At 46.3% G+C, this 26,260-nt stretch overlaps 1 protein-coding gene across 7 annotated transcripts in view; it reads left to right on the top strand.

Moving 5' to 3' along the window:
- EPN1 (epsin 1) overlaps positions 1–26,260 on the top strand; it is a 336,950-nt gene that overhangs the window by 46,801 nt on the left and 263,889 nt on the right. For 4 of the 7 annotated variants that reach the window (XM_085616573.1, XM_085616569.1, XM_085616571.1 and 1 more), the window contains exon 2: positions 22,945–23,081. In XM_085616573.1, coding sequence (XP_085472699.1) covers positions 22,945–23,081 — 137 coding nt within the window. The remainder of the gene's footprint in view (positions 1–22,944; positions 23,082–26,260) is intronic. The other 3 variants (XM_085616570.1, XM_085616572.1, XM_085616568.1) reach the window with 1 other exon arrangement.

The following is a 26,260-nucleotide window of genomic DNA, read 5'->3' as shown; positions in this document are numbered from 1 at the left end:
GACACTTGTAAAATCAGATCACATTTAAAATACTATGGGCTGATTTGGCCCAGTCACAGCTTGTGGTTAGGTGGATGGCCTGAGGGGTGTCCTCCCTGGCTTGGACAAGGCTGAGGCCTAAACTGAGGTAGGTCAAGGGGGAATCTAGAGATCTGGCTCACCCACACTACACAACCCCTCTGTATTAGTCTCAGCTCACCCCTGGCACAATCAAGCTGGTTCCAGCACCTCTCTAGCCCCTAGGATGGTCTCTTAGGGCTTCACAGGGCCTTAGGCGCCCTCTATTCCACTTACTGCCCTTTCTATGAAGTTCCGACGCCGCTGGAGTCGTGTCGACGCCGTGAGGCGGTTCCAGTTCGATGTCGGCGGCCTCGGCTCAATGACAGTTCTTGTCGACGCCGGGAGGCGGTTCCGGTTCGATGTCGGTGGCCTCGGTTCGATGTCGGCTCCGGTTCAATGACGTCGGGCAGTCTTGGCTTGATGTCGACTTCGGGCGGCTCCGGTTCGATGTCGGCGGCCTCAGCGCGATGTCGACCTCCATTTCGATGACGTCGGGCAGTCTTGGCTCGATGTCGACTTCCGACGGCTCCGGAGTGCGATCTCCACTCCCGACCTCCGGCACGATTCTCCTCAGGTTCCGGCGACTCCGGAGTGCGACCTCCACTCCCGACCTCCGGCACACTTCTCTCCAGGTTCCGGCGACTCCGGAGTGCGATCTCCACTCCCGACCTCCGGCACGCTTCACCTCGGTCTCCGGCGACTCCGGAGGGCGGACTTCACTCCCCCGTCGACGCCGCTCACTCGACCTCGGGTGACTTCCTCCTCGACCTCTGGTACTCTCCACGACCTCCGTCGGCGCCCTCTCTCGACCTCTGGCGGCTCCGGGCACGACGTCTGCTTTCCAGTCAGCGCCGCTTCTCCACCTCGGGCTCCAGGTCTCCAGGCTTCTTGACGTCGGACTTCAAGAAGTTACCAGTAACCAGGTCAGGAACTTGCTGTTCTTTACTTTTAAGGCCTGTTCCTGCTGTCCAGGTCCTTAGATGGTTTCTCTTGCTTTCTCCCACACAGTGCTCCAGGCTGGGCTCAGTCAGTAGGGACTAGTATCAAGGGTGGGTTTATGGACCCCACTCCAGGCACAAGTTTCCACCCCTGCTGCCTCACTCCTTCCTCCTTCAGGTTTCTGCTCCTCTCTCTTCACCAGTCAGGTGCCAACTGCCAGCTCCAACTGTCAACTCTGGCTTAGCTTCCCAACATTCCAAACCGCCTCCAACTGTCACAGGGTTCTGGAATGTTCTGGAAGGTGCTGGTAGGTTCCAGGGGGTTCTGATGATGTCACAGGTGGCCACCATTTTGTGCTCCAGGCCCTCAGACAGAAGTTCCAGGGGTAGATAAAATGGCTCCCTGAATCTGCATCAATACTAAAAAGTCTGGTGGTTCCCAAAAAGGAAAAAATACTAACAGGGTTTGAGGCAAAAGTGGGACAAAATAAATAATGATGAGGAGGGACCACCCAAAGGGCTGACAGGTCTAACAGCCTGCCTTTCCCTCTTGATGTTGAGAGGAATGACTATGAAGAAACCAAATCTATTGAAGTGTTTCACATCAAAGTGAATTACTATTCGATGTTGATGTATATGCTTTTGGAAGCATTTCAGTAAAGCAGGCACATGCCATTGACATGGAACAAAAGAACAGGTACTTTTTTGTATAGATGCCGGTTAGGCACTTTCTTTAGGTAAGAGTGAATATGTTATGGAGTGTTGGGCTACAATCTTCTAGGCATGGTCTACGCATACTTCAGTCAATATTTGTTTTGCTGAGGCGGATGAGCTAATGAGATTTTCCAAAGCTTAGAACTTAATCCACTTATTGAGTAAAAAAGATCAAAAATGTATTTGAATCCAATTTAGAGGGCGAGTCGGCCATGTCATGTGATAAAGTTGTGTGCATACTCAGTATTGGATATGTTGGAGAGTGGACCAAGGTGGCAAACATGTTGGGAGAGCAATTGATCAATTGTATAGAACAAAAGGGAATAAAAGATCTAAACGTTGCAAGGAATAAATTAGAATAGGGGATGAAAGTGTTCTCCAGTCGGGTAGATGACAGTCCGTTTGAGTAGATTCTAAAAACTGTCACATCCTACAGCTTTCCTGGTGAAGAAATTCCACAATTTAAAGCTTTAGTTATAAAGCCTTATTCAACTGCTAATCTGATCTAGTCTCTCCTTTGCTTGATGCTCTCTTATTTTCAAAATGCACAACTTCCTATGAGACCTCTTAAGGACTACATGGAAGACGGAGCTTGGAGAAAGGAGAACATAATTTTTCACTTTTCGTGGATGCTTGGCATTTGTTTCCTGTGGTGTAGAAGCACATGCTTATAATTCCAGTAGCTTGTATATCTTATACTAGACACAGGTGCCTCCTTGTTGAGACGTGACGTATACTTCAGTAAGTTGCAAAGTCGAGGACTATAGTCACAGAAGGAGTTAGAGGAACTTTCAGTGGACCCAAGAGTGGCAGCCTCATAAGCGTCGTCATGCTCTGCACACATCTGTTAAGAATGTATAAAAGGTGTTGCTTTCTACTTGAAGATGCCCACTTCTTGTCTACCTACTGATAAGGGCTTTAGCTTTGGGATCAAATGGTTGTAAGCAGTTGTGCCAATCAGACTGTTGAGGAGGCCACCTTTAGTCCCAATTCAGTGTTTTGTTGGTGCCCCTGACTCGCAAACCTTCTACATTATGGGGAGCAGATCCTCGTGTCCTGCTCCCCTTCTGCCTCCGATTACTCGCCCTGAGTTTTCCCTGGTTGTGTTGTCTTCAGAAGTGGCCATATTATGCTCCATTGCTAATACTTTGTTTTCCCTTCTGTGTTTATGTAGCCTGACTGTTGCATTAATTTCTTGTGTGTTCCCCTGCTGCCGCTCAATTCCTGCCTTGTTTTTCTCTCTCCCGCTCGCCCACATTCCAGGACCTACTTAGTGGAGGTCGAAGCCCAACTGTGCCAAAGGCAAGCCTGTCCGCGCCTGCCCGTGCCTGGACAATGCTCAGTGCCAGTAACACTGGATCTCTTTCTGCCCACAGCCACACTGGTGCCGAGCTTATAGCCTTGGACTCAAGACCATGCAACAACTGCGTCTGCACCTCTCTGCAGTCAATAGTGGGACCTTTCGTATGCCTGTAATGTGTGGCTTAAGTTAGATTTACAATCCTATACTTTAAGTACCTCCTATGTCATTTGTGTTCCACGTAATAATGTGAAGGTTCCAAGGCTGTTGGTGATTCACTATCCAGCAGTACTCTGACAAGTCCAGTTGGTTCTGCTGATAAAGAAGAACTTGTTCCAGCTTTTTGGCATTCCTTCTGCTTATTTACTGATGCAGTTCTACTGCCCAATTACATATTGGTACCAAGAGTGGGGTCTGCAGGAAATTTTGGAAGGAGCAGCGCACAGATAAAGAAACATGTGAGGAAAAAAAAACAGCTATGGCTGGCAGGACAGCTCTTAGCCATCGACAGTTTCGAGTATGCAGTTATTCGGTGAGCGCTAGTATTTGTGATCGGCAGCACGTTTTTTCCTTGTGAAATTGCCTTAACTTTCAACTGCAGTTAAGCAGCGCAAATCTTCTTTAGAGCCTTCAGCAAGTTCTCCAGCTATGTGCCATTCTCTTACTAAAATTTCTGATTTTGTGCAGGTTATTTTTTTACCAAATCTGTTGGTTTGGGAAGAGAGATTTGCAAAAAGGTTCATGTGGCTGTAAAAGGATGCAACATTATTGGGTAGTATGATTTGGCAATACTGGGCATTTGTGTAATTCTAGGTCCGGGTTCTCCAACCTTTTCCGTAATAAGAGCTCCTTATATTCAGTGAAAATCATCCCGAGCTACTAACATTATAACTGTTGTAATAGTGACCACATCAGACAAGATTACATTAGTGGCACCTATATGCAAGATTACTAGAAGTGATCATCTCAGAAAATCAGGCATGGTTGCCAGCAGTAACGCAAAAAAGGCAACATTAGTAATAGGTCTCCGGGCACTGCATGTTTTTTCAATCCAGTATCAGCTATAAATATATTGTCAAAAATTCAGCCATTTTCTACAAAAATCAGCTAATGATTTCTGAAAATATACACATTTTTCAATGTTGATTTTGCTGGGGAAAATTTAGTGTTTGGTGTTGATGGCTTGGGAGTGATAAATTCGTGGATGGCGTCAAATCTGGGGAGCGGCCCTGGAGGTCTGTAGTAGAGGGAGGGTGCCTCTGATGGTGGTGGTTTTGCCCTGTATTCATAGTTGAAAGGCGACACAGTGGATACATTCTTTGCAGAGTATGTCGATCCCACCTCCTTATTTGTAGATGAGGCCTCGGTGTGCTATCTTGAAACAGTTTGGCATTGTCTGGTGCTGATGCAGACCATTCAGAACTCAGTGGCCAGACTCGCCCTATGCCTCCCAAGAACGACCCACATCACCCCTCACCTGAAGAAACTGCTCTGGCTCGCAGTCCACAAGGGATGCCCACAAAGCACTTCACAACCAAGGTCCAGCATACATCAACCACTGTCTGAGCTTCCACCAGACTTCTGCGATCCGCTTTCATCTCCCTAGCTCACACCCCCTGCATTTGCCGAAGCAACAGTGAATAATGTGGCTTCGACCTCGACGCAAAGTCCTGGAACAGCGTTCCCCTCCATCTCTGGAATTCACCATCTCTTCAGGAGTTTAGAAGGGGACACAAGACCTGGCTATTCAGCTGAGGCCAATTGAGCAGCTTGGATCTCAGCACCTGGATACCCTTGTGGGTGATTAGCTGTGCTCTATAAGTCCGGTTTGATTGATTTGTTTGTAGGAAATATTCAGAGAAAGGTATTAGAATACAGATGTTTGAGCAGCAAAATGAGATTCTGAGGTTGTGTATGTTAAATCAAATGCAGTAAAGGTCTCACCGTTTTAAGTGTTCAGTGTATGCTGATACACCTCATCACGTCTTTCATTTGCTTGCTATTTAGGTTTTAAAATCTAATATTCTTTTACCGATAAAAAGTTTTCCTTTGAAATATTCCATCTCACCACCCTTCCATAGGGGGTGTGCCTTTGTCGATCTGTTAGATGTTGGTAGATAAGGTTGGGAGTTGGGGATGTGAAGGTTTGAGAATGTAGACCCACCATAGATCCTGTCGGATGACCTCGACTTTGAAATTTATAGTCTGAGTGTCAAAGATTATATAGAGGCAGTGCCAGAGGTAAACTAGATAACTAGAATAATACTGTACATTACCAATAAGTACCTGGAAGGTCTGCCTCTAAGATGTGAGTCCTAAAATATCAAATAAGGAAGTGTTCTAGGGCTTCGTAGGAAATCAGCTACTTCTGTGTAATCAACCCAGATTATATTTTTGCTGGTTTTAGAACTCTGAACTTTACCCCTGCTAACCAGGGGTAGCGTGCCTGTTCTCCCCCTTCAAACATGGTTCAATTGGTTTATTCCTAATTCGCAAATTTAACCTGCCTGTAAGCCCCTAGAACATGGTGTCGAAAATGCACCCAAGGCTGGAAGTCCTGCCACTAATGGATTGCCGCGCCTGTTGTGCCATCCTCTACAGTGGCAGGGAAAACTTGACTCCACGCCCACCCTATGTAGCCTGTCTGCTGCAGTGCAAGCCCCGCAGTACAATCTGTCAAAATAATTATTGACAGGAAAAAAACCTTCCTTTTAGATATTAATGTCATCCCTAAGTAAGCTTTCCTGCCAATAATGGGGGCTGCACGGTATTTAAAAAACGGGGCATGTAGAACATTGTTACCCTGTCTCTACAGTGATAAGACACAAACAACTAATTTCACTGTGGCAGGCATCTCTGTCCTATATAGAAAACCTGAGCACTGATTAAAATGCTAATACTTAAAACTGTAGCTCTGGAATGGGACCAGGTAAAAAAAATAGTTTTTAAATAGTTATTAAACATCTAAATTAATGGTGAAGTCCGATATGAATAGATCTTAAGGAAAAGTAACTTTTAGAAAGCGACCTTTTACCTGCCTGAACTGTCGGTAGACTAATTAGCATAAAACTGTCAGATCTCACCATGTGCTCAGCTTCGACTAGTTGTGAAAGGCCTCTTGGGAGCAAACAATAAGCTGACCTGAATTGGGAGGAGATGACTCCTGAGTCCAACAGAATATGCAGGACTGGGGATTTGGGCCTCCTTTTGGCAGCACAGTGTCAGATCCTCCTTGACATGTCTCGTGAGCTACATGTAAACCTTGGGGTGCACTTGAAAGAGAGAGATCAAGATGCTAAGGAATTCTTGTGGACCCCATGTATAGCTGCTGAAGAACCATGCTTTTGTCCTACCAGACCTGTCTTCGAGTTTGTTGTGGGTACAGTATCTGCCTCACAATGGACTTTAGTGTTAGATGTGGGAGGACAGTAGGATCACCATAGTATTCTCTCCAGCCCTCCGAGCCCACGTTTAGTGTTGCTGAAGACTTTCTTCCTCTTTAAAATGCTCTGACACACAGTATTTTGGGCTTGTTAGCAGTAAGGCAAACATGAACTACTTAAGAAGTGGGTAGGGCTGGCCCCGGAAACCTTTACCCGATTGGTTAGCGAGTATCACGTACTAACACCCCACTCACTAGCCACTGCCAGGTATACATGTGGGACCTCCAGATTCTCACTTAAGAACACTTTCTGGACCTGTGGAAGATCAGAAGAGGTTTGGGCCTGCTGCATATAACCGGACATGCTCGTCTCCCTTTTGTCCCCAGGACAAAGAAGTGGAGTCGCGGGTTCTGACAGCAAGCTGCAGGAGGCCTTTTCCTGGAAGTATCCAGCTGACCAGTATCACCTGGACTAGACCTTGCAGTTGGTCTCTGACTAAGTCTTTGAATTTCTTTGTGCCTCCCCTGATGTCCTGGGGTCCCTAGAAGTGTACCCCCATGTTTGGTTAGGACTTGAAAGACTAAGTCAGAAGGTAAGATTATTGACCAGAACGAACCTGGTTGGTTTATCCAAACTGTGCTCCATTTATTAATTTATTTACTCATTTGTATTGCGCTGCGAATCATCCCCAGGGGGATCTCTCGGTGGCTGAGAAGAGGTCTCCTAATGAGCAGAGGAATATTAAAACAGCCAGGTCTTATGCAATTTCTTAAATCTAGACAGAATGAAGCATGCACGGATCTCATCTGGGAGACTGTTCCAAAGAACGGGGACTAGATGAGAAAAAACCCGACCGCCCATTTTGGCTTTCCTGATTCTCCGCGTGCAGAGCAGCTTGCGATTGCTAGATCTCAGCTGACGCACGCGTTGATGCAGTTCAAGTTTCTTCTTAAGGTAAGAAGGGCCCGTACCCTGGAGCGATTTAAACTCGGTACATAGAAGCTTGAAGATTGATCGTTTTCTAATCGGAAGCCAGTGTAGTTGACGTAGGAGGGGTAGAGATGGGGTGCGTGCGGTTTGAGGGCAAGGCGGGCTGCAGTGTTTTGAATCACCTGCAATTTAAGATAATAAATCTTCCCTTATTCCGACCAGGAGAGAGTTGTCATAATCCAGTCGACTAACCAAGAGCGAGCGGTATCCACGGGAAGATCTTTCTAAGCATCCGCATTATTCCAAAGCAGGTGCCCGACAACGTCTTCACCTGTTCCTCCATGGAAAGTTTATTATCAATTCTAATGCCTACGTTCTTGGCCCATCTTTTCGGGGAGGGCGCCTCCTAGTTCTACTGGCCACCATTCTGGGGTCCACTGTTCCTCAGCTTTACCAAACAGCAGTATCTCTGTTTTGAGGGAGTTAAGCTGGAGAGAGTTCTTCCTCATCCATAGGGCTATATTAGACATACAGTTTTTTAACTTTACTTTGGTCGCTGCCGGGTCCGCCTCTATAGGGACTATCACTTGCGTGTCGTCTGCGTACGATATGATCTCAAACCCGCAGCTCCTGATAATTGAGGCTAAGGGGGACACATATATATTAAACAAGGTGGGACTTAAGATGGATCCCTGTGGGACCCCCTTATCCACCAGAGTGGTCTGTGTCACAAAGGAGTCCAGCTGGATACATTGTGATCTGTCGGTCAGGTAACTTTGAATCCATTTAAAGCCCATGCCTCTGACACCAATCTCTAGAAGCTTATCCAGAAGGATACAATGAGAGATGGTGTCAAAGGCAGCCGATAGATCAAGAAGAACAAGCATCACCGGGCTCCAATTGTCCAGTGACATCCTTATAGTGTCAGTGACTTCCAGCAGTGCGGCCTCGGTGGAATAACTGGCCCGAAAACCCGACTGGGATGGATCCAGTAGGTTATTCTGTTCCAAATAGCCAGAGAGATGCAGATTGTTTGTTGTGTCCATGATCTTCGAGCTGCAAGGGAGGAGAGAGATCGGCCTCTAGTTTTGTAGATCAGTGGGATCTGCCAGTACCTTTTTCAGCAGTGGTTTAATGTGTGCGTGTTTCCACTTACGAGGAAACGTGGCTGTAGCTAATGATGTTACAAACTTCAGCAAGCACATAAGCTAAGACTGGGGTAAGTTCTGACATAACGGCAGGAGGAGCCTGGTCTATTGGGGATCCAGATTTCATGTGCATTAATAAGGAGCCCACTTGCTCACCAGTGATAACAGGGAAGGATTCTAGGCTAGGGAGGTGAGGGTTTCCCCAGAGGGAGGCTCCCTCGTGATCTACCTCCTCTGGCCCAAAGGAGCGATTGATTGTATCACTCTTTTGTGTAAAATGACTGGCTAGATCCTTGCATAACTCCTGGGTAGGCGGAGGTAGCGGGTTATTGGCCCTCGGGTTAGTGAACTCCTTGAGAATCTTAAAAATCTCCTTAGAGGAGTTCTTTGCTTCCGTGATCCGTGAACCAAGGTAGGCTCTTCTACAGTGTTACAGCTTTTTAAATACGCTCTATGTGCCACCTGATAGAATGTTTTATCTGGCTTCTGAGTACCAAGGGGCTGGAGCTGCCCTGTGCTGAATTTTTACCCTCTTAAGCGGAGCAATAGCATCAAGGGCTTCAGTTACTGAGGCCTCGAACCTTTCTAAGGCAGTATCACCATCTTCGCAGTTTGTAAACGAAGGGGAGGTGTACACCCACCTAAAGGCGGAGGATGTCACCTTTCTCCATGATCTGCGGAGGTCCCTGCGCGCTTGCGGGAGGCCGGCCAATTTCGTGGGTGCCTGGGAAAAGCTTAGTGCCAAATGGTCAGTCCAGCCTAGTATCTGGGGGAGGGGGGATTCTACTATTCCGGGATGTTGGTGAAAATAGTATCCAACACATGACCAGCAGCATGAGTGGGGCTAAAGACTCTAGAAACAAGATCAAGTGACTCCATAGCTGCAACTAAACAGGCAGATTCTGCATTGGACGGAACATCCAAGTGATGGTTAAAGTCCCCTACCAGTAGGAACTTGTTGGTTAGCAGTGTGTAAGGAGCCCACCTTTCTAATAATGAGGTGCAAAACTCTTTCTTATTTCCTCCCCGTGGATCGTGGATGATAGACTAAAGCTCCCCCCATTCAATCGCCTGAGCTTGCTCCACCCTAAAGATCAACAGTTCTAAATTGCGGGAGGACACAGTGTCCAATGTCTTAATATAATAAAGTGAACGTGTAGCAATGGCTAGACCTCTGCCCCTCTTGCCTGATCTATCCAGACGTACAACCGAGTATTCGGTGGGGAATGCATTTGCATCCATGTGCAGCCATGGCTCAGTAAACAGACATATATCTGGCTTTAAGTCATCTAACAGGTCCCAGCTTTCTGCCACATGTTTTGGGATAGATCGTGCGTTAAGATACAGCCCCTCAAAGGGAACTACTTGCCCACCCATAATATGCTTCTTTACCCCAAAAAACTGCTCCTTACATAATTGATTGTTCAAGGAAAGGGGGTGTGCGCGGCAAAATGTTTGCTGTTGTTCAACCACAGACCAGCCACAATGTGGGCATTCTCTGCTCGTGGGTTGCCCTTGCACCTCGAGCAGGGGGCCAGATCCCCCAACCTTAACAACGCCTCTCTAGAGTAACTCAACCTGGTCAAAGGAGATACCTGTGGGACATCGGGCAGCATCTTCTGGCAGCGTTCAGGTGCGGACGGGCTTGCCTTAGGCGCGCCACTGGCGTGCCCGCTGCGCAGGTCCGCTGCGCGCCCACGGTCTATTTATGCCCCAGAAGGGCCATGCCACTAGAGCGCTAACCGCTGCAAATGGCGCCCAGAATCCTTACAGGAATGTAATCTGCAGCCTCTCTCCATTCAATCAATCGACTGACCTGATTGCGGTGGACCGGAAAGTTGCAAAAAGGCTACAACGGATGACTCGGGTGAGATTCCAGCAATTTAAAGTCTCCCCAGCAGTATATAGTACATGACAAATTAAAAGACAGAATTTAAAAACGCTTGGTCATAAAGGCAGATAGTAAGAGGTTTCTGCATGTAAAGTATCTGCTTCTCTTCTGCGCGCCCACGAACGCGGTCGTTTTATGCCCCAGAAGGGCCAAACCACTAGAGCGCTAACCACTGCAGATGGCGCCTAGATCCCTTACAGGAATGTAATCTGTAGCCTTTCTCCACTCAATCAATAGACTTACCTGATTGCGGTGGACCGGTGAGTTGCAAAAAGGCTAAAACGGATGACTCAGGTGAGATTCCAGCAATTTAAAGTCTCCCCAGCAGTATATAGTACATGACAAATTAAAAGACACAATTTAAAAACGCTCTGTCATAAAGGCATTGTGGTTGGCCTCAAATTGTGCCTACATCCCAGTCTATTAAGACCATTTACTCAGTCCTGTCAAGTATCACGCATCAGGCGTGACGCTAACGCTTTTCAGTGTGGTGTTCCCGCATCACCGCACTGAAATGCATTGTCACGCATTTTTGCCACTGACCTGACAGCGCTGAAACTGGCTGCCTTAGCCTACGCCAGGTGCTAGCGCGTTCGCCGGCGCCTCTAACACCTGTGTGCTTGTGCCCGGCCTGGGCCTCAGCAGACTTCACTTGCCGGCAGGCTCAGTATGTAACAGTTAAAGATCCGACGTGCAATGAAATTAGGGGTGGAGGCTGGCTGCTCAATGGTTAGCGGGCAGTGCCGGAATCATGGGGCTCGGCTGCCTTGCAACACCGCTGATTGCACCTGCTGCACGGCCATGCCAACTGTGCTGGGGGCAGAATAATTTTATGGCTGCCGGCGAATACTTATTTCCGAGCCGGGAGATTGGCTGGGCCGAGTGAGAGTCAGCCAGTGACATCACATGACGGAGTAACACCGATTGCAGTGGGGGTACAGGCAGTCGGCAGAGTCATGGCTACTTCTCTTCGCACCTGTCTGGCTACTCTCTGCAGGACCTATGGGCCCTGCTTTCCCCGGCCGTTATCTAGCTGCACAACGCAAATCGCTGCTGCACACCAAAACATCAAGATAAAGAGCAGGACCAGCTGAGTGAGTCCGCCCCCTCCCCGTTTCCACTTCCAGAGTCACAGGCAGCATGTGTGCTAACATAATTATATCCCCTTACTTCGTAGATATGATTTCTATGAAAAAGCGTCTGTTAGTACTATGATGTGCTACTTTTAGCTTCCTTTTTCAAAGTTATAATTTGATGCCGCTAATATTTTCAAGCAGATATCAGTTTAAAATAAATCTAACTGATCCGTGTAAATATTGAATTTAGAAAGAACGATATTTTTAATCCAAAATACTATTGTGCTCCGCGCTGTCGTGCTTGTCTCCATTACTGTTTACAACTTACTACATGTTCAATTTGTATACCTTAGTCAGTACATTCCTCTTGTATTATTTAACTCTCACGAATGATTAACACATAAGCTATTAATAATAATAATAATGCCATTTGTAGAGCGCGAACAGCTAACTCCAATGAAGGTGTCCCGGCGCTATGGCAGCAGGTGGCATGCAAGAGTCACGCAACAGCCAAGGCTCAAAGAGAGTTAATCTAGGCAAAAAAGACATGTTTTGGCTGCTTTCCTGAATTGTGGTTCAGAAACAATCTGGCGCAAAACATTAGGCAGGGAGTTCCATAACCTGGAGGCCCGAGCGTAAAAGATCTGTCACCTATCTGAGCTTTCCTAATTCGTGGGGTGCAAAGCCGGTTCTGAGAATTAAACCTCAGTGAGCGAGTCTGCTTGTAGGCGCCTAACCGTTGTTTCAAGTAGCTGTGGCAAGTTCCATGGATTGACCGGAAAGCTAGGGTTAAGGCCTTAAAATTTGATTCTTTTGGCTACCGGCAATCAATGTAGTTCCTTGATATGTGGAGAGATATGATGCCGAAATAGAAGACGTCTAATCAGTCTCTCTGCCGCATTTTGAACTATTTGAAGTTTCTTAACAAGGTAAGCCGGTAGGCCCAAGTAAAGGCTGTTCGCGTAGTCCAGCCGAGAAGTCACTGTGGCATGGACTACGACCCGACGACAATTCTCTGGCAGCAGATGTAAAAGTTTTCGCAAATTTCGCAATCTGCCGAAGCAGGCTGCTGTCACCTGCCAAATTTGGGCCAAAAAAGAGAAGTCAGTCTCCCACTTTTCTCCCAAATTTTTGGCAGTGCATACTGGAGTGGGTGGTGAGCCCATTTCCACCGGCCACCACAGATCTGCAGCAGGGGGCTGTTTTTTACCCAAAAACATCACCTCCGTTTTTTCGGCATTGAGTTGGTTTGTTGTTCATCCAGTGAGCAATATCCTTTAAACAGCCCTTAAAGCTATTAAAAGAAGAGTCTTCTGAATGATCATTAAAGGGAAATACCAACTGGGTGTCATCAGCGTAGGACATCGTCTTCACACCCCAGTTGGTTATCAGTGAAAATAATGGGGCCAAATAGATGTTAAACAACAACGGGCTTCGGGCCGACCCTTGCGGCACCCCGCACCATAGGTGCCTGCGGACGGACTGAAATGGTTGTAGAGCCACCCTTTGTGTACGCTTCTGGAGCAATGACTTCAGCCAAGCCAGGGCTGTACCCCCAATACCGATGTCCAAAAGACTTTGAGCCAGTATTGAGTGGTCTACCGTGTCAAATGCAATTGAAAGATCCAGGAGCACCGGCATAGCTGATGCCCCTGAATCCAGCGCCATCCTCACTGAATCAATGAGATTACAAAGGCTGACTTTGAACAAGGCCAATTGTGTTAATTGGAGGCTGCTCTCCATGGCAGGGCGCGCGGCTGCTGCCGAATTTCGAAATGTAATCACTTTTACTAATTCTGTCTGATTTCCTAATGAAGTTCTCCCTGAGCAATTGTTCTATGTGTTTCTTACCAAACAGCGTGTCATAACTTCTGACATTAATCTTGATTACTTAAGTTAAAATAAATCGTTTTACTTGGGTGGCTTTCAAGAAATACATCATTGTAATTTGGTTAGGATGCAGGTTTGCCTTTATTATCTCTTTTTTTGCGTTGACATTTTACTTGCCACATAAACGAGAAGTATTTTTTTTAAATCACCTGCTTGGATGCTGTTACCAGAGCAGGTACTATATTGTACTATTTAACCCTCAAATTCAAAGAAGGCCCTAACCATATGTATGTTTCAGAAGGAAGGTGAACTGATATTAAGTGTGGGGGGGGGGGGGGGGGGGGGTGTGCACAATGTTTTTATCGCTTTGTCTTTGTGTATCACTCTCAAAAAAGTCTTAAACTATGTGAAAGTCACAAAGTTCTATATAAGTTTATCTTTCACTTGAAAGGCAGGACTTTGGCATGATTTTGTATGCAGGTTAATTTGATTTGCCTATCCCGAATAGCTCTAGCACCTGGCGTAGGCTAAGGCAGCCAGTTTCAGCGCTGCCAGATCAGTGGCAATGCATTTCAGTGCGGTGATGCGGGAACACCAAACTGAAATGGGTTAGTTTCACCCCTGAGGCGTGATACTTGGCAGGACTGCTTCCTCCCAATGCCTACTCATGCCGCCTGCGTTTTCAAGCACTTGGTACTGTGGAGATTCTCTTATCATGGGTGTAATGTTTCTTCCGCTATTCAAGAGGTTGTGCTGCTGTGCATGGGTGTTTTTGAGGGGGCACACGTAGGCCTGCCCCCTCACTGTCTGTCTCGGCCCGCAGAAACCGGATAATTTAAGTACCCAGCTATGAGAGATCACACTGCCGGTGACTCTCCGTCTGCTCCGACCAGAGTCAGACTGGGACAGAAATTAGGTGCAGGTAGCAAAATAAAAGTACCCCACTAAGCGACCAGACCCATGCTTGCACATTATGCCGGGTTTCAGACACATCATACAAGCTTTTTGCAAGGAATGGAACACTTAATGAATTTGAGCCATGCTATGTTTATTTAATAACAGGCAAATCAACAGTGAAAACTGGTACAGCAGACCACAAAATAGGGCCACAAACAGCCACAAAAACAGCGCACACACTGACCTAGCAGACCAGGCCTTTGGGCATTGCATAATTGCCCAATATGATAGACCGACCTTGGCTCAGACACACCTTTCAATTCCTACATGCTTCTGCAGCCTGTGACCCTCCTTCCCAACCTGGCCAAAGAACACACAGCTCAAGTGGTGAAGAGCTGACTTGGCAAATTAGGAGAAATTAAAGATGAATTTCCCTGCCTCCGTTGAAGGATTATAGTCATTTTGGTGTAGTTTTGAGTAGGAAAATGCCCGTTCGGCAGGGTCAGCCTGGATATTCTGCCTTTTTGCTTAACTCTGTTTTTTTGTTGGCTATGGAGCTCCTGTTTTGCAAAGACAAGGGAACCCAAACTGTGGTCTGGGGCCTTGGGTACGAAATGTTTTTATGTTAGGGACTATTGTTCCTTAAAACATTTGCGAGAGATACAATGATGTCAATATATATATATATATATATATATATATATATATATATATATATATATTAGAATGTAAAAAGACTCTAGCAATCCAAGGTGTGGCATTGAAATGTAGGGCTTTATGCATCGTACATGCTACGTTTAGTTGAATTCTTGTCTCATAAGGTAGCCAGTTCAGGGATTTTAGAGCAGGTGCAATGTGCTGGTTTCTTTTTATTCCGCAGACAAGTCTGACAGCCACATTAAGGGAGACCCTGGAGAGGCCAATTTGTATCTAGGTAAGCCGCATAGTGTGGCACTACCGTAGTCCAGTCTGGGCAACACAAGAGCTTGAGCCGCATGCTTGAGGTCCTCCTGAGGGAGGTAAGGTTTAAGTTTCTGTAGAATGCTCATCTGATAATTCACTCCTTTAGTGACTGTGCTGATGTGATCCTGCATATTCAAGTGTTTGTCTAATGTAATTCCCAAGAGTCTAGCAGAGTCAATGATGTGAGGAGAATAGTTTAGTGCTGTAAGATGTTTAATCCAAAGATCGATTTTGGGAATATTGTTCGGAGGTGAGATGAGTAGGAATTCCATTTTGGCGGCATTGAGCATGAGGTGGTTGTCGGTGAGCCGAAGATGCGTGTTTTGTAGCGTTGAGCGACATGTCACCTGGGGAGGAGATTTCGAGATATAATTGTCATCTGCATACATGTGAATATGAATGTTAGCAGATTTTAAGGAGTCTGCTAGCTGTTCCAGGAATAGATTGAAGAGAATAGGTAGATGGCGGATCCATGTGGAACACTCAGAATGATCACGGAAGGCTTAGAAAGATATTGGTTTATCTTAACTCTTTCAATCAGGGGGTTGTAAAGTGCACTACTCGCCCGTAAAAGTCTCCAGGCGCTGGTGGGGGTGGGGGAGGGGGGGGTCAGCGTAGCTCCATTGATCATTCGAGGAGCTAGGTCTTGAGGTCCATTCTGAACTGGTGCAGTGTCGGGCTTTGTCGGATGCGAAGGGGGAGTTTGTTCCAGGGCTTTGCTTCGAGGTAGGAGATGGATCTGCCACCTGCTCTGGCTATGTGGATGTGAGGGACCGTGGCTAGGGCGAGGTCGGCTGAGCTGAGGTTTTTCTTGGGGGCGTGAAGGAGATTATTTTGTTGTAGTATTGGTGTGTGATGTTGTGAAGGGCTTTGTAGGTGTGTGTGAACAGTTTGAATGTCCTTCTTTCGATGGGGAGCCAGTGGAGGTTGCGGAGGTGTTGGGTGATGTGGTCATGTAGTGGGATGTCAAGGATAAGTCTGGCTGTGGCTTTCCGGACGGTCTGGAGTTTGCAGAGGAATTTTTGGTGATTCCGGCATTGAGAGCGGTTCCGTAGTCGAGTCTGCTGGTGATGAGTGTTTGGGTAATGGTCTTCCTGGAGTCAGGGGGGGGGGGGTCTACTTGAAGGTCTTGTGAAGTATGCGGAGGTCTTTAAATCATGTGGAGGACCCGGCATTGATCTGGCGGTTCATGGTGAGTGATGTAGAGTATGATGCCGTGGTTGCGTGTGTGGTTTGTTGGGGTGGGGGGCTTTACAAAGGGCGGGGGCCACCAGGTGTTGTCCCATGCGGAGGGGGTGGAGCCGAGGAGGAGGACCTATGTTTTCTCTGAGTTGAGCTTCAGGCAGCTGTTGCTCATCCAGGTTGCGACGTCTTTCATCCCTTCTTGGAAATTATTCCTGGTGATGTCTAGTTCCTTGGTGAGGGTGAGCTGGATGTCATTGACGTATAAGGCAATGTTGAATCTGTGGTTTCTGACAATGGTTGCGAGGAGGCCATGTAGACTTTGAAGAGAGTGGGGCTGAAGGAAGATCCTTGGGGTACTCTGCATCTGGTCTCTGTTGGTTCCGAGAGGAAGGGCAGGAGTCTGATTCTGTGTTCTGCCTGAGAGTAGAGATCGAATCCAGTCTAAGGCTGTTCCTTGGATGCCGGTGTTGTGGAGCCTGGAGTCTATTGTGCGGTGGGAGACTGTGTAGAAGGCTGTTGAGAGGTCCAGGAGGATGAGGGCTGCCGTGTGGCCTTGGTCGAGGAGGGCGCGGATGTAGTCGGTGGCGGCTGTGAGGGCAGTCCCGGTGCTGTGGTTGCTGTGGAATCCGGATTGACAGGAGCCTAGGATGCTGTTGGTTTCTATGAAGTGTGCTAGCTGGGTGTTGACAGCCTTTTCGATGACTTTGGCCTCAAAAGGGAGCAGTGAGATGGGCCTGAAGTTCTTGAGGTCCATCAGGTCTGCAGAGAGCTTCTTCTAGAGGGGAATGACTTTGGCACGTTTCCAGTCAGGGAATGTGATGGTCTCGAGGGAACAGTTGATAGTTTGGCGTAGTCCGGGTGCAATGACAGTGGCTGCCCTGTGGAAGATGTGCTGCATGCAGGGGTCAGTAGGTGCTCCGGAGTGGATGCTTTTCATTGTTTTCTGTGGTGAGAGGAGTTCAGGTGAGGAGGGTCTGTTGGATGGTGTCTCTGGGGGTGGGAGTTGAGGCGGTGCTGTGGTCTTTGTCGTCAAAGTTGTCATAGAGCGTCTGAGGTGATAGAAGGAGCTAAGCTTGTTGCAGAGGTCTTGGGAGGAAGGGACGTCTGTTGTTTCGCTGTTAGGTCTGGTGCATTCTTGTACGATGGCAAAGAGTTCCTTGGAATTGTGGGCATTGGAGAGGATTCTGTCTTGGATGAAATTTCTCTTTGATTTGATGAACTGGTGTTGTGCTGTAGTGGCTGTCTCGTAGGCGGAGTGAGCTTCTGGGGATTTACTGTTTCTCCACTTCTTTTCCAATCGTCTGCATGAATGCTTGAATTCTCAGAGGACCGTGGTGAACCAGTTGGCTTTCTTGTTATGTTGTCTCTTGGTGTTTTGGAGGGGGGAGAGAGTGTTGGAGCAGTTGACAATCCGTAGGTGGAGATTGCTTGCCACTGTGTTTGCATCTGTCATAGTTGGGGAAGCAGTGCAGTTGAGGGCGGAGGTGAGGTGTTTTTCAGAGACTTTTTTCCTGCTTCTCTGTGGGGGTGGAGCGTGCGCTTGTGTGTGGTGGGTTTTGAGAAGAAGAAATGGATGTAGTGGTGGTCTGTCCAGAGCGGTTCTGTGGTGTGGCTGAAGTGAATGTTGTTTCCTCTGGCGAATATGGGGTCGATTGTGTGTCCGGCTGTGAGAGTGGGGGTGGAGACGAGTTGCTTCAGTCCTATGTTGGTGAGGTTTTCCAGGAAAGCGGTGGTGTTGGGATCGCTGTGGTTGTCGAGGTGAAAGTTCAGGTCTCCGAGTAGTATGTAGTCCGTAGAGGCGAGGGCATGGGGAGCCATGTGGTCTGCGATTATGTTGGTGAAGGGGGTGCGGAGTCCGGGAGGTCTGTAGGTGAGTGTTCCACAGAGTGTCGTTCTAGGGTAGGACTGAATGTGGAAGTGGATGTGTTCCTTGATGTGCGAGGTGTCACCGGGATGGTGGTTATTAGTTGGAGGGAGCTTTTGTGGATGATGGCAAGGCTTCCTCCTGGGTGGTTGGGGCAGACTTTCCTCAGGATCTTGTATCCGTCACTGATTGCGGTTGCGATGTCTGGTTGAGAGTTGGCGTCTCTGTGAGGAAGGCGACGTTGGTCGAGAGAGTGTTGAGCAGGTCCCAGATTTCTACGGTGTGTCTGTGCAGGGAGCGTAAGTCGAAGAGGATGCAGTTCAGTGGCTTGTGTGCTGTGGCGTCAAGTGTGTTGGGGGTTGCTGCCTGGGTTCGGAGGTGGGTGAAGGTGCGGCGGCAGTGTTGGCAGGAGACCGGGTCCTGGGTGTTGCTCTGAATCAAGAGCTGGCAGTTGTTGCGTCCGGGGTTTAGTGCGGGGAGAGTGCTGGAGTCGTAGCTGCGGGGGCGTCAGGGGACAAGGGTCCCTGGCGCTGATCACGGACGGGTGGAGACGGGCTTGCAGTTGGTGCGCCGCGCGCCTGCCAATAAGTAGGGGTCAGGGGGAGAGTGAGCAGCTGGGAGGCGGGAGGGGCCGCGGGGGCAGCAGCGGTGGAGAGTAAACAAGCACAGAAAAGGCAGACAAAGAAGGGAGACTAAAAAGGCACACAGAGAAGGGCACACAGAAAAAAGGCAGACCGAAAAATAGAAAACACAGAAGAAACAAAAACGGAGAAAGACAAACAGAAAAGGATGACATGCACAGAGCGAACTAACAGAAGAGCAGGCTCTTCCACTAGCTTACCAGGGATGAGGCGCAGGCAAGAGCCTGCGGGTAGAGTAGGGCCCAAATCATCAAAAGGAATTGGAAAATACTTAACACGGGCAAGCTCAAGTGGGAACCTCCCCTCTTATCTAACAAAAGAGCCTGCACCATTAAAGACACTGTTGTATCCACAAGACCGCCACCCCTTCCCAGACCCACCAACACGGTCCTCAATGCCTGGGGTCTTCCTAACATCAAAGGACATTTCCCCTGCGGCAACTGCAGTGTCTGTCATATCACTGAAACGACCAAATGCCTGAACCTTGAACCCGGCAAAACATGGGAACTTCGCAAACACACGAACTGTAACACTGAAAATGTGGTGTACCGAATAACGTGCCCATGTAACCTCATCTATATTGGCATGACCACCCGTAAGGTAAAAACCAGAATTTGCGAACATCGCAGCACAATACGCTGCAAGAAAAACATCACAAAAATGACGAATCATTTTTTAGAGAAAGGCCACACCACCAACGACATGAGATGGGTCGTCCTGGAGGCCCTGGATAACAACCTACCCAACATTCAGAGCCGCCTTTTTGAACAGGAACGAAGATGGATTTATCGCCTTTCTAGCCATACAATTGGGCTAAACGACAATATCCCCTGGAATAGCCTGAGGAGACCCTAACTATGTGCCTGCAGTCTCTGGCATGACCCACAGTATCTACAGTATGTGTATTCCCGCCTAACACCACTTATATCATCATTTTCTCCAGCATGGCTCTCTCACTCATAGGCATAACAGCCACTGCCCAAATACCAGCTTGCTGCCAAACACCCTCGTCTCAGCACCCTAACCAGCTCCTAGAGAGCTCCGTTTCCTTTTTTTACTTCACATTCCCGGTTCTATGCGCATGCGCGCCTGAGCAGCATTATGGACGCATGCGTGCCTCAAGTAACCTCCATCCCGCATTTGCGTGCAATAAGCATTCCTTTTTGACACATGCGCAGACTGCTCTGCCCCTCCCGCGATCACTGGTCCCTCGGCACGTACGCAATGGCCCCAGTCTCCTTATATACTCCCACAATCTTGGACTCCATACCATCCAGGATCCGGGAGACCACAGTAGGTGCCTAGCGGGTTCTGCTTCTTGACCAAGTAAGGTGACGCGCGCTTTTTATTGCTGGCTTTGCCGGGCTATCTACTTCTACATGCCCATGCCTGACATTATTTCGTTCTTTCGCAGAATCTGTGTTACGAGGAGCGCACTCCTCCCCTTCCTGATCAGCGATCAAAATCAGCCATAGTGTAATTCTTCTTATTTCTTATTTTTATTTGTAGCGCGCCACCCAGGGGAAACCTCCCCACCCCTGTACCCTACACTCAGTTTGGTACACGCACAGCCAATCGGCATGCTAATCGCACCATCGCTCACTCGATCTAGCCCGACCATTCCAGTCAGTGGCTATACGGCATCACCGTCACAAGTTGCCTGCTACACCAACCAGGCACCCCACGAGGGCAGTCCACACGCTCCCTGCTGGCCTCACCGATAGTTCACATAGGGCGTACTACGCCCGCTCAATCACTTGACATCGTGTAACACCACAGAGAACCAACAAGAGAGGAAGGGATCTACACGACTAGTCCCCTCAATGATTTATTCAAAATCAACAGAGCCAGTGTAAATTAAGTCAATAAAAGGGGGCACCACTAATAGGAAGAGCACTGGTCCACAGATTCCAAGCAAAACGATGTGTTGTTGAAAAGAGTGTAGACCTCAATGAAGATACCCATTTGGTATGGAAAGCCCTCACTCGCCAACCTGGTTGGTGACATGCTTCATCATCGGGCTCCACTGGGATGACCGAATGTCATCCCAGTGTGCTGCAACGCCAGGTTACTGCGGAGCGGGGTTCTTGTGTGGTGATAGTGAATTTAAAATGTCCAATTAAGTCAAAAAATAAAACTTTAATAATTTTGCTAATTGGAAAAGACTAAAAAGGGAGTGAAGGTCAAAAAATAGAAGACCTGGTTCACTCCACGGCGGTCAATCGTGTAACACCAGCCATTAGCCGCATGTCACAGAGTGTGTGTTGCCACATGTACGACCATTTTGCAAACAATGATCTTCTCACAGTCAGTAAAAGATTGCATTTTATATTTGTTGCGATTCCTAGCATCATTTGCTATATGTGTCTGTGTACTGTGTTCTTCTTTCCCACAGGTCTTTTTTTCGCTGCGGTGTCTGCCAATGAGCCGATACCGTTTCCACACACCTTAGTGAGTGTGTAGGTAAATTACCCTTTTTATCTTTTTCACTATTCACGTGGCCCTATTTTGCCACTCACTGCACTTCCTGGTCCTGAAGAAAGCCCCGCACATCCCGAGGTGGGCTGAAACATGTAGACCAACCGCATAGTCAACTATCAGAAATTAAATCCTTTTCGTAGTTGCTTCACATAATTTTAATTTTAATATATCCTGAGCCGCCATCAATAAATTTCCCTCGGCAAGGATTCTCAGAGGTATTTTTAAACTTTCACCACATCACACTATCACACCACACCAGCTCCGCTGTAGTCAGGCGTTGCAGCACAACCGGGAGGCGCTCGGCCACCCGGTTGGGGCCCCTATGGTGAAGCATGACACCAACTAGGTTGGTGTGTGAGGGGCCTTTTACTCACCTAGTGGGTTCCCAAGCACTGCTTGCCAGTGACCGTACCAACACCACTGGGTTCGTCCATCTTTGATTAAACTCAGAGTAGGGCCTCAAACATCTACCTGAAGCTCAAGTTGGCGCGAAGGGCAGATCCTTAACGGTGGAGCTGTGCGGGGTAAGAGCAGTACTCCGACCAGGAGGTCAGAGGTCTTGCTCCTCTTTGGCATCTGTTGTGGAGGAATGAAGTAAACCATTGCAGTACGACACCTGATAAGCCCATCCTTTGTTCAAGTAGAGTCAATAGACTATCATGTTTAACAGTGTCAAAGGCAGAAGATAAGTCAAGTAGTATCAGAAGGCATGATTCATTTAGATCCAGCATTTTTAATGTCATCCACCATGTGTGCGAGTGCGTTGTTGCGGTCTCACTGCTACTTGTGCCTCATTGTAAGACCTGGGAAGCCCGAGAAAACCTTAAGTAGTCTGAGCCTAAACTGTGGATCCCTCGTTCGCACCTGCAAGACACCTAAAATCACCTCTTTCCTTTAGAATGAGTGAGACTTTTGTTATTGGTGTCAGGAAATTTCATTGGACTCCTCAGGCGCTAGGGCTTCAGAATACATAGCTTTCTAGTTGTGTACCCACAGCAAAGAACAATTAAAATGTAGACTCAGCGTTGTAATCCCTTGAAAGACAACTTTTCTCATTGACTGAACCAGTTTACAAACACTGCAGTAAACCCTCTGAAGCTTCACAAACAGTGCTTGTTAGTATTTATATAGCCATGGGTTTCAATGTTATTTGAAAGTCTAGTGTCTACCGTGAAATACGCTATGAATAAGTTTTAAGTTGCATCTCCCCACAAACTGGATGCACATTCTGTTTTTCTTCCTCTATCAACATTTGACAGTCCTTTTTATTTAGCATTGTTACTGTCAACCTTTGAAGATGTAACCCAGGCCGATTATCCTGTTTTTTGTTATTTACCATGCCATGATTTACTTGATCACCTCTTAGGGTAATACGGGTGTTTGTCAAGCCTGGAAAAAACAAGTGCCCAAAGGGTGTTATTTGATTTTCTAGCCTAGAAACTCCAGTTCTAAACAATACTACATATCTATTATTGTCCAGAAACAAATCCCTACGCAGGTTCACTGTGTGCATGATTTTAAGAATAGTCTCCAGTGATCTTGTAAACTGCTGTTGCAAAAGTGAAAACCATATTTCTGTAATTTTTTATAGTTTCTGTCCAATTTGTTCATTCACAATATGTTTATCTGATTGCAACTTGCAGCCTCCTCTGCATCGTCTACAGCGAATCCTGCAACGGAAGCAGAGCAGGCCTGGCCTCAGAGCAGTGGAGAGGAAGAGCTTCAGCTGCAGTTAGCTTTGGCCATGAGCAAAGAAGAAGCGGAGCAGGTAAGAGCAAAGGTAAATTCCGCCTGGGGGGGGAGAGATGGGAAGCATCACACTGCAAGCTGAGTTCTGACATTTGTTTACTGCTATTCAAAGGCACCTGAGTGCAGGCAAGTCGTAAATCATTCAGGTGTCTTTGACAGTGAGGCTTTGACTGCCCACAATTCGAACAGTTGCTAATTTTAGAAGGCAATGTGGATGCCCAGTGCATGCATCTGGTTTGTTAGATGGTGAATATCGCTTTTGATTTTGCCTCACAAAGCATTTATAGATTTACAATACTGCCTGAAGTTTGAAACTTTCAAAGTTGTGGTAAATATGCTGCAAAGTCTTAAAATGCAACTTTCTTGCTAAAAATCCACTGTGGTATTCAAATAACAAAAAACGCTTCTCTACAGGTTAATCAATGTTTTCTCCTTTCTCCATGTGTTCTGGATCACACAATGTACATTTTTGCGTCATCTAGTATTGGGTTCTGAATAGTATGACTTTTTTACTTTAAGCCTTGTAACTAGAATTACTTCCTTGCACAGTGTTGACAAACTCCAAGCTCTACTAGTTGAAGAACCTTTCATTCAGGTACATAAAGTCTTATACACAGCCACAAATCCGCCCAGAGATGGTGTCACCTTTTCTCTTCAATCACGCAGTTGAATTTCCAACATTCTTTAGAATTCCTTCATGCAAGGCAGAAATGGCATGATATTCACTAAATGTCAGACAAGCACTTATGTATTATGTAGACAGAACTAGGCCTTTACGTAACACAAGAGTTGTTTTTCTCCTTTGAGTACACTGATCTTGGGGAAACCCAGATTTAAAATGCGCATAACCAGATGGATTGTGTTATGTATTAAGGCTTTTTGTGAAAGCATAAAAAGAACTCTGTTAATCCCACAGGCTCATTCTACACATTAAAAACTGTCCCACCGTGGCATTCCTTAGCCACATCCAGTTATTGATATTTTCAAGGGTAGCCACATCCACTTATTGATATTTGCCGGGTAGTCATCTGCTCAAAATTTCATGAAGCATTACTGTGACATTCAAGCAAAGAAGGAAGCCCAAGTTTGTGAGTCTTAAAACTTATTTTCTACAACTGCTTCCACTTTCAGTCCACCTCAGCCTTAAGCCGGTGGTGCGCAGCTTTTAAGTCATTGCACAGACTGTGCTATACAACACATGCTGCAAATGAAAACGTTTACTTACCTGTAACTGTTTGTAGCTTGTCATGTAGATTCCACCTGCACTACTCACCTTTTTTGTGAATAGAAAGTAAGGGAATTGATAGCTTTTTTCACAAAGCATTCACACTTTAACATATACTAGCAGACCCACTTATTTTGTTAAGAAAAAATATAATAATCTAAGCTAGAGTCTAAGGCTATAAAAATGAAAAGTAAAGTCTAACACACACTGTAAGGTAAATGTTTGCACTGATGTAGGAAGCAATAATACTGAGATGATTTATACCAGCAAGTGCACCTCTACCTGCAGGACCTGTCTTTTTGTTATCACTTTTTACGGCTTGTTGTACAGTGTATTCTGCTCATTCCTTTCTGTTTCCTTGGCTGAACGTTTTGTTGATTTTCTTAGGTGCTATGCCTTTTTAAGGATAATTCTTTTTCTAGTTCAATTTTATAATGTTTTTGACTAGTAAGGTAATTGTTTACATTCTGATAAATTATGTCTTCTTTACTTTGGTAATAATATGATTTCTTATGTTGTAGTGCCTAGTTCAAAAGGAAAGGATATGTAAGAGGACTCTTCAGTCTGCTTTTTTCTGTAATTCTGGTGTTGATATTGAATCCATGCATATCAAACAAAGATTTTTGTTAGGATATCTAGGGTTGTAGAGAGCATGGGCTGCTGAAAACTTTCTTCAGAGAACACTTTTTTATACTTCTTACATACCAAGCTTTTGCCTAGTGCTACCTATATAATCCTGTGTTTAGAAGCAGTGCGAAGGAATTACATGATTTATCCAGTTAATTGTTACAAAATGGGCTTCAGTTCACTGGATATCTCATTGTGGCTTTTCAAAACTATGCTACTGTCTGCTTCTAGATGAGAATTCGCACTATGCTAGGAATCTGTAAAGGAGTATTCCATAGGATAATAAGCTATTAACTGTGGCTTTTGGAATATCCAGGATCTTTTCTATTGTATAATCCACATTTCATAGTAAATCTTCTAATCACTTTTGTAACAATGTGGGTTTGTTGCTAGTAGCGTATATCTGCATTGTGTAGATTATCCTGATTTGGCAACCAAGTCGTTCAAATGTAGAGACAAGAAGTTGTTGCATTCAAAGCTTGTTCACCTTGCTAAAAATAAATGTATTTTTTAATGCTATACTTATGGGCTTGATTAAGTATCTTTGGCATATTAATATTGGGTCCGTTTTCTGTAAATGTTGACATTACATTTCATACAAGTTACTCTGTTATCTGCATTACTTCAGGACAGGCATTTTTCTTTGGCCGGTCTTTGGTTCATCTTTGAATATGTTTTTAGTAAAAGGTCAGGGAAATTGTTGTTATAGATGTTGGATAGCAAAGTTGCAGTTAACTGGTCACCTTTGCCAAAGGCTTGGTTTGTGGATTGGTTTTGACTTAACTGGTTAGTTACGCCACATGAGGACTGATTTTGTCTAACACATATCATAGTTTCATGTGCTTTACAATATCATGGGCTGACGAGTTATTTAGAAATACATCAAACAGTACTACCTGTTTCGCTACATCATGCTTTGTGACCAGGTATTGGATGATAAAAGCCCCTCCTGCTTTGATAACTCCTGATATAAAGCTGCCTTGTTAAAAGTTGAAAATCTAGTTGTTACTTACCGAATTATCTATGGAAATGTGTTACTTTATAAACTGACTCACTAGTTTGATTTTCAGTTTTCCGTAATTTTAGTTTGGCTGCACTAGATGTTTACAATATTTACAGTGCTCTCAAATTAAGATTATGCACAGTTTCTGTGCCAGTACTTCAGCCTTAACAGGTACCTTCTCCTCAATAAGGTGCTTGTACTAATCTGCACCCTCGAATCCCCTCCTCCAGGAAAACCTTGTGCTCAAACTTTTCATTGGGAGGAGTGAATAAGTGATGAAGATCCAAAACGCCAACAGCTTTGACAGACAGAACTACAATTCCTACTAGTTCTGATTCAGGCTCATAGGAGAACT

Source organism: Triturus cristatus, chromosome 7 (assembly GCF_964204655.1).
Source record: "Triturus cristatus chromosome 7, aTriCri1.1, whole genome shotgun sequence".
NCBI lineage: Eukaryota > Metazoa > Chordata > Amphibia > Caudata > Salamandridae > Triturus > Triturus cristatus.
The sequence above is the reverse complement of the archived record's forward strand: the minus strand, read 5'-3'. Positions and strand labels throughout refer to the sequence as shown.